The sequence below is a fragment of the Cherax quadricarinatus genome, chromosome 86 (genome assembly GCF_038502225.1).
Source record: "Cherax quadricarinatus isolate ZL_2023a chromosome 86, ASM3850222v1, whole genome shotgun sequence".
In the NCBI taxonomy this organism is placed as follows: domain Eukaryota; kingdom Metazoa; phylum Arthropoda; class Malacostraca; order Decapoda; family Parastacidae; genus Cherax; species Cherax quadricarinatus.
Window position 1 is genome coordinate 5,850,350 of NC_091377.1, and position 18,635 is coordinate 5,868,984.

At 40.8% G+C, this 18,635-nt stretch overlaps 1 protein-coding gene across 4 annotated transcripts in view; it reads left to right on the forward strand.

The window, feature by feature from the left end:
• The first annotated feature begins 9,777 nt into the window (after positions 1-9,777).
• LOC128702962 (roquin-1) overlaps positions 9,778-18,635 on the forward strand; it is a 73,834-nt gene continuing 64,976 nt past the window's right edge. For all 4 annotated transcript variants that reach the window (XM_053797455.2, XM_053797456.2, XM_070103596.1 and 1 more), the window contains exons 1-3: positions 9,778-9,901; positions 13,254-13,440; positions 14,133-14,322. In XM_053797455.2, coding sequence (XP_053653430.1) covers positions 13,279-13,440; positions 14,133-14,322 — 352 coding nt within the window. In that variant the 5' untranslated portion in view covers positions 9,778-9,901; positions 13,254-13,278. The remainder of the gene's footprint in view (positions 9,902-13,253; positions 13,441-14,132; positions 14,323-18,635) is intronic.

The following is an 18,635-nucleotide window of genomic DNA, read 5'->3' on the forward strand; positions in this document are numbered from 1 at the left end:
TACTTGTTCCCTGTTTCTTTATCAGACTTTCCCTGTCTACACTGTCAACTCCTCTGAGCATTTTGTATAGTGTTATTAGGTATTCCCTGGTTCTTCTGCCCCTCAGTGTTGCCAGGTTCACTTCTGTTAGCCCTCTTAGCTCTGGAACTAACCTCGTTACATACCTCCACACTTTCTCCAAGTTTTTAACATAAGGTATGGGTTCCATGCTTGTGTTGCATACTCCAACATGAGCCTGATATATGTTCATAAAGGGTCTCAAATGACTGTTGAGATTCCTGAAGGCTACTTTTACTTTTGCCAGGCAGTATGCCTGGCATTATTCTCACTCCCTAGGTCATTCTCTCTGAGTAAGGTCTGCAGCCTCTATATACCTAGTCTATATTCCATTTCCAGTTATCTTGCATCTTCCCAATCTTCATTACCTTGCATTTGCTGGGGTTTGAATTTAGGTACACCAATCTTTCAGTTGTCCAGATGCATTTGAAGTCTTTCCTTGTCTTTATTTTATTCTCATTAGTTTTACATCATCAGCAAACAGGGATCAACCTGACTGAATCCCATTTAGTATGTCATTCACATATACCTGAAACAGTACTGGTCCTAATACCAATCCTTATGGAACCATACTTGTTACTTGTCCCCATTCTGACATCACTTCTCAGACAATCACTCTGTTTCCTGCTCCTAAGATGCTCTTTAATCCCACAGAATACAGTTCCTGTTATTCCTGCCTCTACTTCAAGTCTTTCCCTAGTTTTTTTTCTTTTTAGTGGAGTATCAGATGCCTTCTTGCAGTCCATGAATATGCAGTTCACTGAGGCCCCCCCCCTATCTATCTCTCTTTTTTTTATCATAGAATTCCAGCAAAAGTATGTATATGTGTGGAGAGTGGAGGTCTGTGTGTGGGTGTGGGGATATACAGGTGTATGTAAGTACACCTGTATATCCCCACACTGTAAGTACACTTGTATATCCCCACAAACTGGCCATATCCCACCGTGGGAGGGTGACCTAAAAAGCAAAATGAAAATTTCTCTTTAAAATTTAGTAATTTATACAGGAGAAGAGGTTACTAGCCCCTTGCTCCTGGCATTTTAGTTGCCTCTTACCTGATATGCATGACTTATGGAGGAAGAATTCTTTTCCACTTCCCCATGGAGATGAGAGGAAATAAGAACAAAAATTATTAAGAAAACCCAGATGGTCGTTTAAATGTATATGCGTGTACATGCATGTGTAGTGTGACCTAAGTGTAAGTAGAAGTGGCAATATATACCTGTTATTCTGCATGTTTATGAGACAGAAAAAAGACACCAGCAATCCTACCATCATGTAAAACAGTTACAGGTTTCCATTTCACGCTCACTGGGCAGGACGGTAGTACCTCCCTGAGTGGTTGCTGTCTACCAACCTACTACCTAGGCAGGTAGGTGTGCTGGTGTCTTTTTTCTGTCTCATAAACATGCAGGATAACAGGTATATCTTGCTACTTCTACTTACATTTAGGCCACACTACACATGCATGTACACACATATATATACATACCCATCTAGATTTTCTTCTATTTTTTTTAATAGTTCTTGTTCTTCTTTATTTCCTCTTATCTCAATGGAGAAGTTGAACAGAATTCTTCGTCCGTAAGCCATGTGTGTCATAAGAGGCGACTAAAATGTTGGGAGCAAGGAGTTAGTAATCCTTTCTCGTGTCACCCTGCCTCATTGGGATATGGTCGGTTTGAAGAAAAAAAATATAAATTACATATATATGTATTACACAAACAAAATAACTCTAAGCAGCTTGTTAATCACAGAGCATAAAAATATTATTGTGACCGGGTAGTGGCAATGATTTAGAGAATACCATAAACCTTTGAGAAGTATTGTGATGTACAATATACTGGAATACTCTGTGAGACTAAATGAGCTGTATAAATAAGGAAATATATTTTTTTGTAGTTAGAGTTTAACATTCTGATATAATAAACACTTTGTTAGTTGTATGTTAGGTTATGATTTTTTTTTACCAGAAATTGTTTGTACAGTTCTCAAATTAGGTATTCAAAAGTATGTCTTGGTTTAATTTTCTCTTTTTTTATTATTGCATTTGCCACTTTCATCAAAAAAATTTAAAATTACAATGACAGATTTATTACATTTGTAAGTTTTATTTTCTTATACAATTTAATAAAACATTATTCTATATACTATATGTATGTATGTGTTTGATATCCATTTTCCTCATAAAACTTGTATACCTTTATTTAGAACAAAAATACAATATTACATGATGGATAGGACACAAGTCCAGTACATGGGTATCTGTTTGTGAGATGTTTCCCTCGCCAGGAGACTTAAATAGTTGAGTGATGAAATAGTAGTAATGGTGACATACATAGTTGTAGGCATGACTTAATAGAATCTGAGTTTTGAATACCTTATGGAATGAACAGTGGAGAGTGAAGCAGCGTGGGAAGGAGGTAAGAGGCCAGACTTCAACAGAAAGGACTACATAGGCATGAGGCAATTCCTATATGAAGTGTAGTGGGAAAGAAAACTAAAGGAAAAGGTAGTGAATGAGATGATGGAGTATGTGGCCAGAAAGTGCAGGGAGACAGAGGAGAAGTTTGTACCCAGGAGCAGTAGAAACAAGGGAAAGACCAGAGTGATCCCATGGTTTACCTTGAGGTGTAGAGGCCAAAGCCAAATGTGCTAGAATATGGAAGAAGTATAGAAGGCAAAGCTGAGCTGAAGAGCTAGAAACGAAGATGGCAATTTGAGAATGAGGTAGCACTGAAAGCTAAATCTGACCCAGAGTTGTTAGATAGTTACATCAGAAGGAAGACAATCAGGAATAAGGTAATTAGGCTGAAGAAGGAAGGAGGGGATCTAAAGGAATGACCAGGAAGTCTGAAGGGCTCAGCATGAGATTTAGTTTTTTTTCAGAGGAAACAAATGCTACCAGCAAACTGAAGTGGTAGAGTGCACTAATGAAGCTGCTGCTATGCAAGCTAGGTATCTCAAAGGCTGTAAGACCAGATCGTATATCTCCATGGGTCCTGAGAGAGGGAGCAGAAGCACCGTGTTTTCCACTAGCCCATGTATCAGAAATCTTCCCTATGAGGGTAGACTGAGGGCCCTTAATCTGCACTCTCTCGAAAGGCGTAGAATTAGGGGGGATATGATTGAGGTGTATAAATGGAAAATGGGAATAAATAAAGGGGATGTAAATAGCGTGCTGAAAATTTCCAACCGTGACAGGACTCACAGCAATGGTTTCAAGTTGGAAAAATTCAGATTCAGGAAGGATATAGGAAATCACTGGTTTGGTAATAGAGTTGTGGGTCAGTGGAACAAACTCCCGAGTACAGTTATAGAGGCTAAAACATTGTTATTTATTTTTTATTATCACACTGGCCGATTCCCACCAAGGCAGGGTGGCCTGAAAAAGAAAAACTTTCACCATCATTCACTCCATCACTGTCTTGCCAGAAGGGTACTTTACACTACAGTTTTTAAACTGCAACATTAACACCCCTCCTTCAGAGTGCAGGCACTGTACTTCCCATCTCCAGGACTCAAGTCTGGCCTGCCGGTTTCCCTGAACCCCTTCATAAATGTTACTTTGCTCACACTCCAACAGCACGTCAAGTATTAAAAACCATTCGTCTCCATTCACTCCTATCAAACACGCTCACGCACGCCTGCTGGAAGTCCAAGCCCCTCACACACAAAACCTCCTTTACCCCCTCCCTCCAACCTTTCCTAGGCCGACCCCTACCCCGCCTTCCTTCCACTACAGACTGATACACTCTTGAAGTCATTCTGTTTCGCTCCATTCTCTCTACATGTCCGAACGACCTCAACAACCCTTCCTCAGCCCTCTGGACAACAGTTTTGGTAATCCCGCACCTCCTCCTAACTTCCAAACTACAAATTCTCTGCATTATATTCACACCACACATTGCCCTCAGACATGACATCTCCACTGCCTCCAGCCTTCTCCTCGCTCCAACATTCATCACCCATGCTTCACACCCATATAAGAGTGTTGGTAAAACTATACTCTCATACATTCCCCTCTTTGCCTCCAAGGACAAAGTTCTTTGTCTCCACAGACTCCTAAGTGCACCACTCACCCTTTTCCCCTCATCAATTCTATGATTCACCTCATCCTTCATAGACCCATCCGCTGACACGTCCACTCCCAAATATCTGAATACATTCACCTCCTCCATACTCTCTCCCTCCAATCTAATATCCAATCTTTCATCACCTAATATTTTTGTTATCCTCATAACCTTACTCTTTCCTGTATTCACTTTTAATTTTCTTCTTTTGCACACCCTACCAAATTCATCCACCAATCTCTGCAACTTCTCTTCAGAATCTCTCAAGAGCACAGTGTCATCAGCAAAGAGCAACTGTGACAACTCCCACCTTATGTGTGATTCTTTATCTTTTAACTCCACGCCTCTTGTCAAGACCCTCGCATTTACTTCTCTTACAACCCCATCTATAAATATATTAAACAACCACGGTGACATCACACATCCTTGTCTAAGGCCTACTTTTACTGGGAAATAATTTCCCTCTTTCCTATGTACTCTAACTTGAGCCTCACTATCCTCGTAAAAACTCTTCACTGCTTTCAGTAACCTACCTCCTACACCATACACCTGCAACATCTGCCACATTGCTTCCCTATCCACCCTGTCATACGCCTTTTCCAAATCCATAAATGCCACAAAGATCTCTTTAGCCTTATCTAAATACTGTTCACTTATATGTTTCACTGTAAACACCTGGTCCACACACCCCCTACCTTTCCTAAAGCCTCCTTGTTCATCTGCTATCCTATTCTCAGTCTTACTTTTAATTCTTTCAATAATAACTCTACCATACACTTTACCAGGTATACTCAACAGACTTATCCCCCTATAATTTTTGCACTCTCTTTTGTCCCCGTTGCCTTTATACAAAGGAACTATGCATGCTCTCTGCCAATCCCTAGGTACCTTACCCTCTTCCATACATTTATTAAATAATTGCACCAACCACTCCAAAACTATATCCCCACCTGCTTTTAACATTTCTATCTTTATCCCATCAATCCCGGCTGCCTTACCCCCTTTCATTTTACCTACTGTAGTTTTAAAAATAGGTTAGATAAATACATGAGTGGGTGTGAGTTGGACTTGACTAGCTTGTGCTACTAGGTCTGATGCCTTGCTCCTTCCTTAAGTGGAAGTGACCTGACTAGGTGGGTCATTAGACTAATCCGGGGGGGGGACACATGGACTTGCTTCGTATGGGTCAGTAGGCCTGCTGCAGTGTTCCTTCTTTCTTATGTTCTTATTAAACAACAGACCAGTGTCACTGACATGTATAGTATGTAAAGTTATGGAGAAGAGTAGTAGAGTACCTAGAAAGGAGTGGGTTCGTTCATGACAACCAGCATGGCTTCAGGGATGGAAAATCCTGTGTCACAAACCTACTGGAGTTCTATGACAAGGTAAAAGAAAACAGGAGAAAGAGGGAGGGATGGGTAGATTGCATTTTCTTGGACTGTAAGGCTTTTGACACAGTACTGCACAAGACTTGTACAAAAGCTGGAGGAACAGGCAGGAATAACAGGAAAAGCACTACAATGGACCAATGCATACCTGACAGGCTGGAAATAATTAGTGATGGTCCATGACAAGGGTGTGGAATGAGTACACGTGATGAGTGGGGTTCCACAAGGATCAGTTCTAGGGCCGATGCTGTTTCTTGTATATGTGAATGACATGATAGACAGGATAGAGTCAGGTATCCCTATTGCAGATGTGAAACTAATGAAGGGAATACAAGTGGAAAAGGACAGGAAAGGCTACAAATTGATTTGGATAGGCTGTAGCCCTAGTCTGACAAATGGCTCCTGTAGCTTAACCCCACCAAGTACAAAGTTATGAAGCTTGGGGAAGGACACAGACCACAGATGGAGTACATGCTCTGGGGGGTCAAAGGCTGCAAATCTCACTCAAGAAGGACCTTGGGGTGAGTATCACACCAAGCAAATGTGCATCTAGCAAATCTAAGAACATCTTTTTGACATCTAAGTAAGGAGTCACTCATGACACTGTACATCGTGTACATCAAGCCCATATATGGAGTATGCAGCACCAGTATGGCACCCACACTTCGTCAAGCACATCAGAAAATTGGAGAAAGTGCAGAGGTTTGCAATAAAACTAGTCCCGGAATTAAGGGGTTAAGGGAACTCAACCTGACAACACTTGAGGACAGGAGGGATAGAGGGGGACATGAAAACACTATAAAATACTGAGAGGAATCCACGGCCTAATCATCCCTCTTCCTCTTGCTACCCAATACACCTGCATCCTTCCCTCCACAGCGGTGCTGTATGACCCTTGTAGGTTTAGCACTTCTTTTTTTATTATAATAAATACTGAGAGGCATTGACAAGGTGAACAAAGCTAGAATGTTTCAGAAGGGACACAGGAACACCTAAAATGGAGGAATATAGCAAATAATATTGTTGCAGTAATAACACCAGGAGGCAGCTCTGATGAAAACTCACACTCACACGAGCTTTTAAATCTCTGCACAAAATTCAATTTAAACCAGCAAATAATAGAGCCTACTAGACTGGAGAATACACTAGACCTCATCTTCACTAACAATGATGATCTAATAAGAAATGTCACCATATCAAAAACAATATACATGTACTCAGATCACAACATAATTGAGGTTCAGACATGTATGCGTAGAGCCCCAGACCGACATAATGAGATTAGTCATGAGGGAGCATTCACCAAATTCAACTTCAATAACAAAAACATAAAGTGGGACCAAGTAAACCAAATCCTAACCGATATAAGCTGGGAAGATATACTAAGCAACACAGACCCCAACTTATGCCTAGAACAGATTAACTTGGTGGCACTCGATGTATGCACAAGGCTTATTCCTCTAAGAAAAAGGAGGAGTAGATGTAAAATAGAAAGAGACAGGCGCTCCCTTTACAGGCGACGGAAAAGAATAACAGAGCGGCTAAAAGAGGTCAATATATCTGAAATGCGTAGGGAGACACTGGTCAGAGAAATAGCAAGCATCGAACTTAAGCTAAAGGAATCTTATAGGAGTCAGGAATTGCAGGAAGAACTAAAAGCCATAAATGAAATCAAAAGAAACCCAAAGTATTTCTTCTCCTATGCCAAATCAAAGTCAAGAACAACCTCCAGTATTGGGCCCCTACTTAAACAAGATGGGTCCTACACAGATGACAGCAAGGAAATGAGTGAGCTACTCAAGTCCCAATATGACTCAGTTTTTAGCAAGCCGCTAACTAGACTGAGAGTCGAAGATCAAAATTAATTTTTTATGAGAGAGCCACAGAATTTGGTTAACACAAGCCTATCCGATGTTACCCTGACGCCTCATGACTTCGAACAGGCGATAAATGACATGCCCATGCACTCTGCCCCAGGGCCAGACTCATGGAACTCCGTGTTCATCAAGAACTGCAAGAAGCCCCTATCACGAGCCTTTTCCATCCTATGGAGAGGGAGCATGGACACGGGGGTCGTCCCACAGTTACTAAAAACAACAGACATAGCCCCACTCCACAAAGGGGGCAGTAAAGCAACAGCAAAGAACTACAGACTGATAGCACTAACATCCCATATCATAAAAATCTTTGAAAGGGTCCTAAGAAGCAAGATCACCACCCATCTAGAAACCCATCAGTTACACAACCCAGGGCAACATGGGTTTAGAACAGGTCGCTCCTGTCTGTCTCAACTATTGGATCACTATGACAAGGTCCTAGATGCACTAGAAGACAAAAAGAATGTAGATGTAATATATACAGATTTTGCAAAAGCCTTCAACAAGTGTGACCATGGCGTAATAGCGCACAAAATGCGTGCTAAAGGAATAACAGGAAAAGTCGGTCGATGGATCTATAATTTCCTCACTAACAGAACACAGAGAGTAGTCGTCAACAGAGTAAAGTCCGAGGCAACTACGGTGAAAAGCTCTGTTCCACAAGGCACAGTACTCGCTCCCATCTTGTTCCTCATCCTCATATCCGACATAGACAAGGATGTCAGCCACAGCACCGTGTCTTCCTTTGCAGATGACACCCGAATCTGCATGACAGTGTCTTCTATTGCAGACACTGCAAGGCTCCAGGCGGACATCAACCAAATCTTTCAGTGGGCTGCAGAAAACAATATGAAGTTCAACGATGAGAAATTTCGATTACTCCGATATGGTAAACACGAGGAAATTAAATCTTCATCAGAGTACAAAACAAATTCTGGCCACAAAATAGAGCGAAACACAAACGTCAAAGACCTGGTAGTGATCATGTCGGAGGATTTCACCTCCAAGGACCATAACATTGTATCAATCGCATGTTAGAAAAATGACAGGATGGATAATGAGAACCTTCAAAACTAGGGAGGCCAAGCCCATGATGACACTCTTCAGGTCGCTTGTTCTATCTAGGCTGGAATATTGCTGCACACTAACAGCACCTTTCAAGGCAGGTGAAATTGCTGACCTAGAAAATGTACAGAGAACCTTCACGGCGCACATAACGGAGATAAAACACCTCAATTACTGGGAGCGCTTGAGGTTCCTAAACCTGTATTCCCTGGAACGCAGGAGGGAGAGATACATGATTATATACACCTGGAAAATCCTAGAGGGACTAGTACCGAACTTGCACACGAAAATCACTCACTACGAAAGCAAAAGACTCGGCAGACGATGCAACATCCCCCCAATGAAAAGCAGGGGTGTCACTAGCACGTTAAGAGACCATACAATAAGTGTCAGGGGCCTGAGACTGTTCAACTGCCTCCCAGCATACATAAGAGGGATTACCAATAGACCCCTGGCTGTCTTCAAGCAGGCACTGGACAAGCACCTAAAGTTGGTACCTGACCAGCCGGGCTGTGGCTCGTACGTTGGTTTGCGTGCAGCCAGCAGCAACAGCCTGGTTGATCAGGCTCTGATCCACCAGGAGGCCTGGTCACAGACCGGGCCGCGGGGGCGTTGACCCCCAGAACTCTCTCCAGGTAAACTCCAGGAACAAGGGTAGACAAGTGAAGTCAAAAAAATTCAGATGAGTCATAGGGTCGTTAGGAAGTATTTCTTCAGCCAGAGTTGCGCTGTATAGCCCTTGTGGCTTAGCGCTTCTTTTTGATTATAATAATAATAATTCAGCCAGAGTTGTCAGAAAGTGGACCAATCCGGAGTGATGTAATGGAGGCAGGATCTCTACATAGCTTTAAGAAGAGGTACGATTATGCTCTTGGAGCCAGGAAAGTGGACCTAGTAGCGACTAGCGGAGAGGTGGAGCCAGGGGCTGTGATTCGACCCCTGCAATCACGTAAAGGTAAGTACACATTTATTTTATCATTCAATGTTAGTTGATAACTTAAGGATCATAAATACAAACTTAAGTTTTTGGTAGATATTGTTCTGTCACTTTCTTAAAGTTAGTTTGTCGCACGAATCATTCCCTTTAAATACACACAAACATTTATGTGAATTGTTAAAATTCGAAGTATTGGAATAATTAAAGCAGTTATGAGAAGCAACTTTGTGTTGTTTACCAGACTTTATAACTATAACCCCTGATGACCAGGAATGGAGGAAAAAAGTTAATAATGGTTAATCTCTCGCCGTAGAGGCATATTTGACGATGTTTCACCATACATCTGCTAAGATGAATAGTTGCAGTGTGCCTGAGAAGTAATAAAGAAGCTAATAAGGAAAAACAAGGAAGTGTTGCTCCAGGTATATTTCTCCATGATAGATTCAATATGGCTCCATGGAGAAATTTGTGACATTACCCGAACAAATAATTGCTACAATTATCGTAAGTAGCGTCGTTATTTTACAATGTTAGGGCTGTGGGCGGCCCCATGGCGGCTTTACCGAGCCATCTTCACCTTACATCAATCTTAAAGCTAGCTCATAAAGCTGTTTAACACCAACGTTTTGCAACTATCACATTCGGCAAGTTAAAGAATTTCACAGTTGATCGGCGTAATGATGAGAGGTTACCCGGGCAGGTGGCACTGCAGGTGGCACAGTGGTTGGCACTGCAGGTGGCACTGCAGCTGGTGTGGTGACTGGCTGGCTGGCATGATAGCTAACATGGGTATTGTCAGGGAGGCAAAACACCACCTCCATACCTGGGCTTTATTCTCTCCCTTCCAGAATTAAGCCTGAATACCTTCCACATCCCCCCCCCACAGGCGCTGTATAATCCTACGGGTTTAGCGCTTCCCCTTGATTATAATAATAATTTATTCTCTCCCTTTCCTCCTACTTACTCCATCATTCTCCTCCCTCTATGCTTCCTCCATCACTCCTCTCCTCTCCTCTATGTTTCTACTGTTCTTGTTACTTTCCTGACATCTCATGTCCCACGCTCCTGCCACTTCTGTACCTCCTTCACTCATTCCCTCCCACTTCTCACCCTCCCACACCATCCAGCCCTCCATCATTCCCTCCCTCCCACTTCTCATCCTCCCACTCCATTCAGCCCTCCATCGTTCTATCCCTCGTAATAATGTTGGTAGAATTACCAACTATATGTAAAGTAAAAGGACACAAGTGCAACTTATGTGACATTTTTATTGTGGCAACGTTTCACTCTCCAGGAGCTTTGTCAAGCCGTTACAAACAGTACATGGGCACAGAGGGGATATATAGGCTCAGAGTGAGGTGCAATACTAGTGGTAGTAGTAGTAGTAGTAGTGACATAAGTTGTAGTAGTAGCAGTAGTAATACAATACGGTAGAACAATTAACTCGCACATGAGTAAAAGGATATAAAAGCTGTTACTTGGATAACATAAAGTTAGGTTAGACAAATATTTCTATAGGAGGCTGGATAAAGAAGGTGTGTTTCAATGTTCATTCTCTGTAATGTGCTTGTGTAGTAGGAGAGACTGTGTGATGGCAGGGTTTACTGTTTTCAGGAGGATTCTTGCTAAGACTTAAGAGATGGTGAAGCTGCCTTTGTTTTGTTTAATCGTATTAGAAACAGCAATTAGTGATGATTCAAGGCACTTGCATCTGCAGAAATTAGTTTCTTTGATCACTAATTGGGCATCCCTGAATTTCACGAGATGATTGGTGGAATTTCGGTGTTGTTCAAGTTGTCGTTCCTACATGCATAAATGTGTTCACTGAGGCGGGTGTCGAGGTTTCTTGCTGTTTCGCTGGTTTCTTGCTGTCGCAGCCTCCACAGGGTATAGTGTAAACCCTGTGTTGACTGGTTCGTGGTGTTTTGATTTTGTCTTGGTTAGATCCTTTATTGAAGTGGTACTACTACTACCACCACCACTAGTATTGCACCTCACTCTGAGCCTATATATCCCCAACAAAAAGCTGCAGTAAGAATAATCACTAAATCCCATCCCTGGCAACACACCCCCCCACTCTTCATAGATCTAAACTTACTCCCTGTTCAGTACATCCACACTTACTACTGTGCAATCTACATCTACAGGACCTTAAATTCCAATATCAACCTTGACCTAAAATGCTTTCTTGATAGTTGTGACAGAACCCACAGGCATAACACCAGACACAAACATCTCTACGACATTCCCCGTGTCCGACTAAACCTTTACAAAAATTCAATGTATGTCAAAGGCCCTAAAATCTGGAACACCCTTCCCGAGAACTCTAGAACTGCAGACACATTCATCACCTTCAAAACTACCATTAGAAAACATCTTATCTCCCTGATACACCCCGTCAACTAATTACACGAATACCACCTGGTGGTTCACACTTACACTCACTCACCCATTTGACCATAAACAGAAATATTAATCTCAATCTTAAAATAATGAATCCTGTGATACTCCAATACTGAAACTATGTACTGTGCCAAAACAAAAGCATTCACATTGCTAAACTCACAAACTAGTATTTAGTCACTTAGCCATAATACCAACTTACCTCATAATTTGTAATATTTTAAAATTAAGAATTAAACTAAGTCTGCCTGAAATGCCTAGCCATGCTAGGTGTTCTAGTGGTACACTCTGTAATCATTATTTTACTACATGTAAACCACACAATAACCAAATTCTGTAAACTCAGCATTGTAATCCTTATAGAGAATAAACTTTGAATTTGAATTTGAATGTACTGTTTGTAATGGCTTGACAAAGCTCCTGGAGAGTGAAACGTTGCCACAATAAAAATGTCACATTAGTTGCACTTGTGTCCTTTTACTTTACATTCTATCCCTCCCACTCCATCCAGCCCTCCATCATTCCCTCCCTCCCCACTTCTCACCCACCCACTCCATTCAGCAATCCATCATTCCCTCCCTCCCACTTCTCATTCTCCCATTCCATCCAGCCCTCTATCATTCTCTTCCTCCCACTCTGTCCAGCCCTCCATCATTCCCTCCCTCACATTTCTCACTCTCCCACTCCATCCAGCCCTCCATAATAATAATAATAATAATAATAATAATAATAATAATAATAATAATAATATCTTTATTTCTACAAGTACATGTACAAGGTATACAGGCCTAGCTGACGCCAATGACATTCTGCAATATAGAAAGCCGCTTGTTATGTTGAGCATTTTGGGCATATTAGGTCAGTTTTGTCCCAGGATGCAACCCACACCAGTCGACTAACACCCAGGTACCCATTTTATATTGATGGGTGAACAGGAAGAGCAGGTGTCTTATGGAAACACGTCCCTAATGTTTTCCAGCCGTACTGGGGATTCGATCTCAGAACCTCAGTGTGTGAGCTGAGTTCACTAGCTAGATACTGTTTATTTAGTTACAGTGTACAAATTTTAGTAAAGTTAGGTATGGTTGCTGTTGGTTTTAGTGCAAATATTAATTCATAATGAAAAATAAGCACTGTGAAAAAATAGTGAATTTCCAAGTGCTTTTGTGATCTCTCACATTATCAAGGAACAGTTCCATGATAATGAGAAATCACAAGTGCTAGGAAATTCACTATTTTTTCTCAGTAGTTATTTTGTATATTGTCAAATCACCTGTTTACTGTGATTTTATTGCATTAGTTCATATGAAAAATATTTATACTATACTGCATTTCCATTAAAATGATAAATTTTTATTTATTAAAATTGTGCTAATTTTGCAACTTGTAAACCATGCAAACATTATACACATATGGTATATATATGCATACATAAATAAAATTTGTGTTTTAGGATATTGTAGCATGATCCTGGGAGCATGCCGATCCAGGCCCCTCAGTGGACCGAGTTCCTGTCATGTCCCATTTGCTGCCATGAGTTCGATAGTGGTCAGCGTGGGCCAATCAGTTTGGGATGTGGACACACCGTCTGTCGTGCTTGCCTGGCCAAGCTGCAGCGAAACCAGTGTCCTTATGACCAGGTGAATCCTCACTTCTCTTTCTGTTATTGTATATGTGCATCTCTGGCAAGACAGTGATAGTGGGAATGATGGCGGGAGAAGGCCAGTGTGTTAAAAAAAATAATGATAATAATAAATTACACTATTTCATTTCTACAGTATACAGGTAATGTAGTTTACGTGTAATAAAAGATTGTTAGGCATAAAAGAAAGCCATTAACATGCTGTGCATTTTGGACAGACTAATGCTAATTCTTCAAGACTTTGTAGGAACTAGACATGGGTTATTAAGTAGGAGTTTTTAAATGTACAAAAATGAGAGATGGCTAAACGAACAGTAATAAAAGTTTAAGTATTTGTTAATACTTCGAACTGATTCAGTGATCCTCAGATAAGTGGGATTTCTTAAGCAGCTTCAAACTAACTTGAAGTCTTCAGTTTATGGAACAAATGAAAGAGATGGTGAGGATACAAGAAGTTAGTTTTAGTAGAGATATAATGGATCAAGATGAATAATTAATTTTCTACGGGAGTTTGAGGAAGATTGGAAGTACAGGGATAGAGTTGAATGAGCTGGTTATGTTTGGTATAACAATGTTGGTTTAGTGTTATCAACTATAGAAGAGATTTTGTTTTATAAAACTCAGTAGGTATTCTTTTCACCTCATATCATGTGTTTGTGAATTGTACCAGTTTTGACATTACTCTTGCAGACTGTGATGAGATTGGAGCTGGACCAACTTCCTGTAAATGGTGCATTGCTTTCACTGGTGGGGGCTGGGACGAGTGCAGAGGAGGGGGAGCTACCCCCTCCTCCGCCAGTGCCTACAACTCACACTCGTAACTACTTCATGGCTGTCAAGTGTATCAAAGATCTTGCACTCTTTCTTAAACCCTTCTCAGGTGAGTACTGTATGTTGAACCTTCATTATATTTAGTAATACTACTCAGGAAACTGTACATTAATACTGTACTCAAAAGCTTTTAGGAGAGGATTGTATTTTCTTATAATATGTGGTGCAGAATAATGCTGTATAGTGTGCATTCATAGTATGGAAAATTGCATTTAGCTGAATGTATCATTATATACATAACAGTAAATGAACAAAGATAATTATTATTTATCAGTTAGACAAGTAGGAATTTGGGACACCTAGGTCACAAAAAATGTCCCCCTTCGATACCTACCACTGTCATATCCACAAGTTTCTCTGGGCCTATTAATCATAAATGAAATATACATCACCAGGAATGCTGGTAAATATATAAATTTGTGGACTGTATATTAAATTAAAAAATTATTATATATAAATACACATTTATATAACAGAAGGAGAATATATCTTAATCATAACACTCACCAATTTGACTGGAAATCAAAGTGTATCATACTCAGAAAACCTCTGTCTATACGTACATGAAAATAACAACTGGCCAGAGTTATAACATAACAGACTTATCTGAGGTTCCTGGAGCTGTCTTGTCCAGTCGCCTGATATCTCAAGTTATGCAGGAATGCACATCCAACAATTTTGCCTCCTATTTGAGAGGTGTCAGCCCAATTTTAACCTCTAGAGCACGAAAATTCCTTCCCATTACACTAATGTTGTATCCAATTCAAATTAACAATGGCGACTGTCCTTCTGCACAGACACAGGCTTTTCGTTTTCTATGACATAAATATTATTAAATACAGTATGGCCATCTATTTACATATAACTACTGTATTTCTAGAAAATATATACAGTATTTTCCACACATAGCAAACCCTTGTCTTTCTGCAGTTTTTTTGCATTTGTAAGGAAACTATATACAGGAAGTAACTGCTTATACAGTGGGTTAGGTTCCAGGCTACTGCTGTAAAACAATTCACCCATTTTTTAGTTTTAAATGCATATAAATACCTGATAACATGTTTACACTATCATAAATTAAGTTAGCAATAGAATTAGGCCTTAAAAACAATAAAATAGTAAAATGTTTATACAGTACATTCATTATTACCCTAAAATATTTTTGGCCAAATCTGCACACTGCCATAACAAAATACTGGAGTGAGAGATATGGGAGGAAGTGTAAAATAAACCCAGTGAGGAGCAGGGGTGCAATGAGGACAATAAGGTAACACTATATCAATATCCTGGGTCCCAGACTATTCAACATCTTTCCAGAAGATATCAGAAACATGGCTGGAACAAGTGTAGAAGCCTTCAAGAGGAAACTGGACAAGTATCTTCACCAGGTGCCAGATCAACCAGGCTGTGATGGATATGTGGGGCAGTGGGCCTCCAACAGCAACAGCCTGGTTGACCAGGCAAGCACCAGATGAGCCTGGCCCATGTCTGGGCTCAGAGAGTAGATTAACTCTTGAAACTCTTCAAAGGTATATCATAGGTATAGAGTGAGGGGGCGAGTAGTATTTATTGTAGGAAGTCAGAAGAGGATAAAACCAGCCTCTGCTAGCTTCAAAGTTATCTTCAGCAGCTTCTTCACCTCTCTCAGCCTTCATAGAATTGAAGAGACTTAAGGCCTTAGACTAGATAATGGCTCAGCTTAAAGGCATGTTGTGACTAGTTTGATCTTCAGTCTACACCAGTAAAAGCTTTTCCATGTCAGCAATAAGGTTTATCACATTTTCTTATAAATTTAGTATTCATTGGTGTAGCACTTAATTTCCTGCAACAGTCTCCATAGAGTATCTCAACACCTGAACCCCATTCTCTTTGCTGACAACACGACTTATGTCATCTCTCACCCTAATCTTGCCACCCTCAACACCATTGTTAATGAGGAGCTGATCAAAATATCGACTTGGATGACAGCCAATAAACTTACGCTTAACACTGACAAAACCTACTACATTATGTTTGGTAGCAGAGCAGGAGATGCGCAAATTAACATTAAGATCGACAACACTCCAATTGCCAGGCATAATGAGGGCAAATTCCTAGGCCTATACCTCGACAACAACCTGAACTTCAGCACCCATATCCAACACATAACCAAAAAAGTATCCAAAACGGTTGGGATCCTCTCCAAGATACGATACTACGTGCCATAAACTGCCCTTCTCTCACTATACCATTCACTTATATATCCATACCTCACCTATGCTATCTGTGCTTGGGGTTCAACTGCAGCAACACACCTAAAGCCAATAATAACCCAACAAAAAGCCGCAGTAAGAATAATCACTAAATCCCATCCCTGGCAACACCCCCCCCCCACTCTTCATAGTTCTAAACTTACTCCCTGTTCAATACATCCATACTTACTACTGTGCAATCTACATCTACAGGACCTTAAATTCCAATATTAACCTTGACCTAAAACGCTTTCTTGATAGTTGCGACAGAACCCACAGGCACAACACCAGACACAAACATCTCTATGACATTCCCCGTGTCCGACTAAACCTTTACAAAAATTCAATGTATGTCAAAGGCCCTAAAATCTGTAACACCCTACCTGAAAATTCTAAAACTGCAGACACATTCATCGCCTTCAAAACTACCATCAGAAAACATCTTATCTCTCTGATACTCCCTGTCAACTAATTACACGAATACCACCTGGTGGTTAACACTTACACTCACTCACCCATTTGACCATAAACAGAAATATCAATCTCAATCTCAAAATAATGAATCTTAACTAGTCATAAGTTGGCCTGTGATACTCCAATACTGAAACTATGTATAGTGCCAAAACAAAAGCATTCACATTGCTAAACTCACAAACTAGTATTTAGTCACTTAGCCATAATACCAACTTACCTCATAATTTTGTAATATTTTGAACTTAAGATTTAATTTAAGTCTGCCCGAAATGCCTAGCCATGCTAGGTGTTCTAGTGGTACACTCTGTAATTATTATTTTACTACATGTAAACCACACAATAACCAAATTCTGTTAACTCAGCATTGTAATCCTTATAGAGAATAAACTTCGAATTGAATTGAATTGAATTTAAAGTAAGAGCCTTATGACATAATAACTTTGAAACACTTGAAACTTTGTGAAGTTTCCAGATGGAACCAAGAGAGATGCAGAGCTCACAGCAATACCCAGTTGCACTTATACCTGGAGTTTACCTGGAGAGAGTTCCGGGGGTCAACGCCCCCGCGGCCCGGTCTGTGACCAGGCCTCCTGGTGGATCAGAGCCTGATCAACCAGGCTGTTGCTGCTGGCTGCACGCAAACCAACGTACGAGCCACAGCCCGGCTGGTCAGGAACCGACTTAGGTGCTTGTCCAGTGCCAGCTTGAAGACAGCCAGGGGTCTGTTGGTAATCCCCCTTATGTATGCTGGGAGGCAGTTGAACAGTCTCGGGCCCCTGACACTTATTGTATGGTCTCTTAACATGCTAGTGACACCCCTGCTTTTCATTGGGTGGATGTTGCATCGTCTGCCAAGTCTTTTGCTTTCGTAGTGAGTGATTTTTGTGTGCAAGTTCGGTACTAGTCCCTCTAGGATTTTCCAGGTGTATATAATCATGTATCTCTCCCGCCTGCATTCCAGGGAATACAGTTTTAGGAACCTCAAGCGCTCCCAGTAATTGAGGTGTTTTATCTCCGTTATGCTCGCCGTGAAGGTTCTCTGTATATTTTCTAGGTCAGCAATTTCACCTGCCTTGAAAGGTGCTGTTAGTGTGCAGCAATATTCCAGCCTAGATAGAACAAGTGACCTGAAGAGTGTCATCATGGGCTTGGCCTCCCTAGTTTTGAAGGTTCTCATTATCCATCCTGTCATTTTTCTAGCAGATGCGATTGATACAATGTTATGGTCCTTGAAGGTGAGATCCTCCGACATGATCACTCCCAAAGATTATTATTATTAAACACCATAGGGAGGGTGCTCCATAAATGTCTATACGATGTTATTATTTTGGGTTAACAGTCGGATTTCTCTGTATTTTACATGTGTCCACTGGCCATTGATATGTGTTTGTCTGGCATTATGCATATGTTTGTGAAGCTTTTTTCCCCACAATACAAACACATTACATTGTGTACAAGTTGTCTTCACGTTGGTGCAGTAGACTAAATACATAACAGCAGCACAACCTTTTTAGAGCAAATGATACTTATGAGTAAAGGCATACAAAAGGACTGTTTTTCTACAGCTACCCACCAGTAATACTATACATAGTTTTTTTGATGTTGTATTAGAGAAAAAGAAATTCATGTCGTCACTACTACAAGCTGCTGGGCTGCC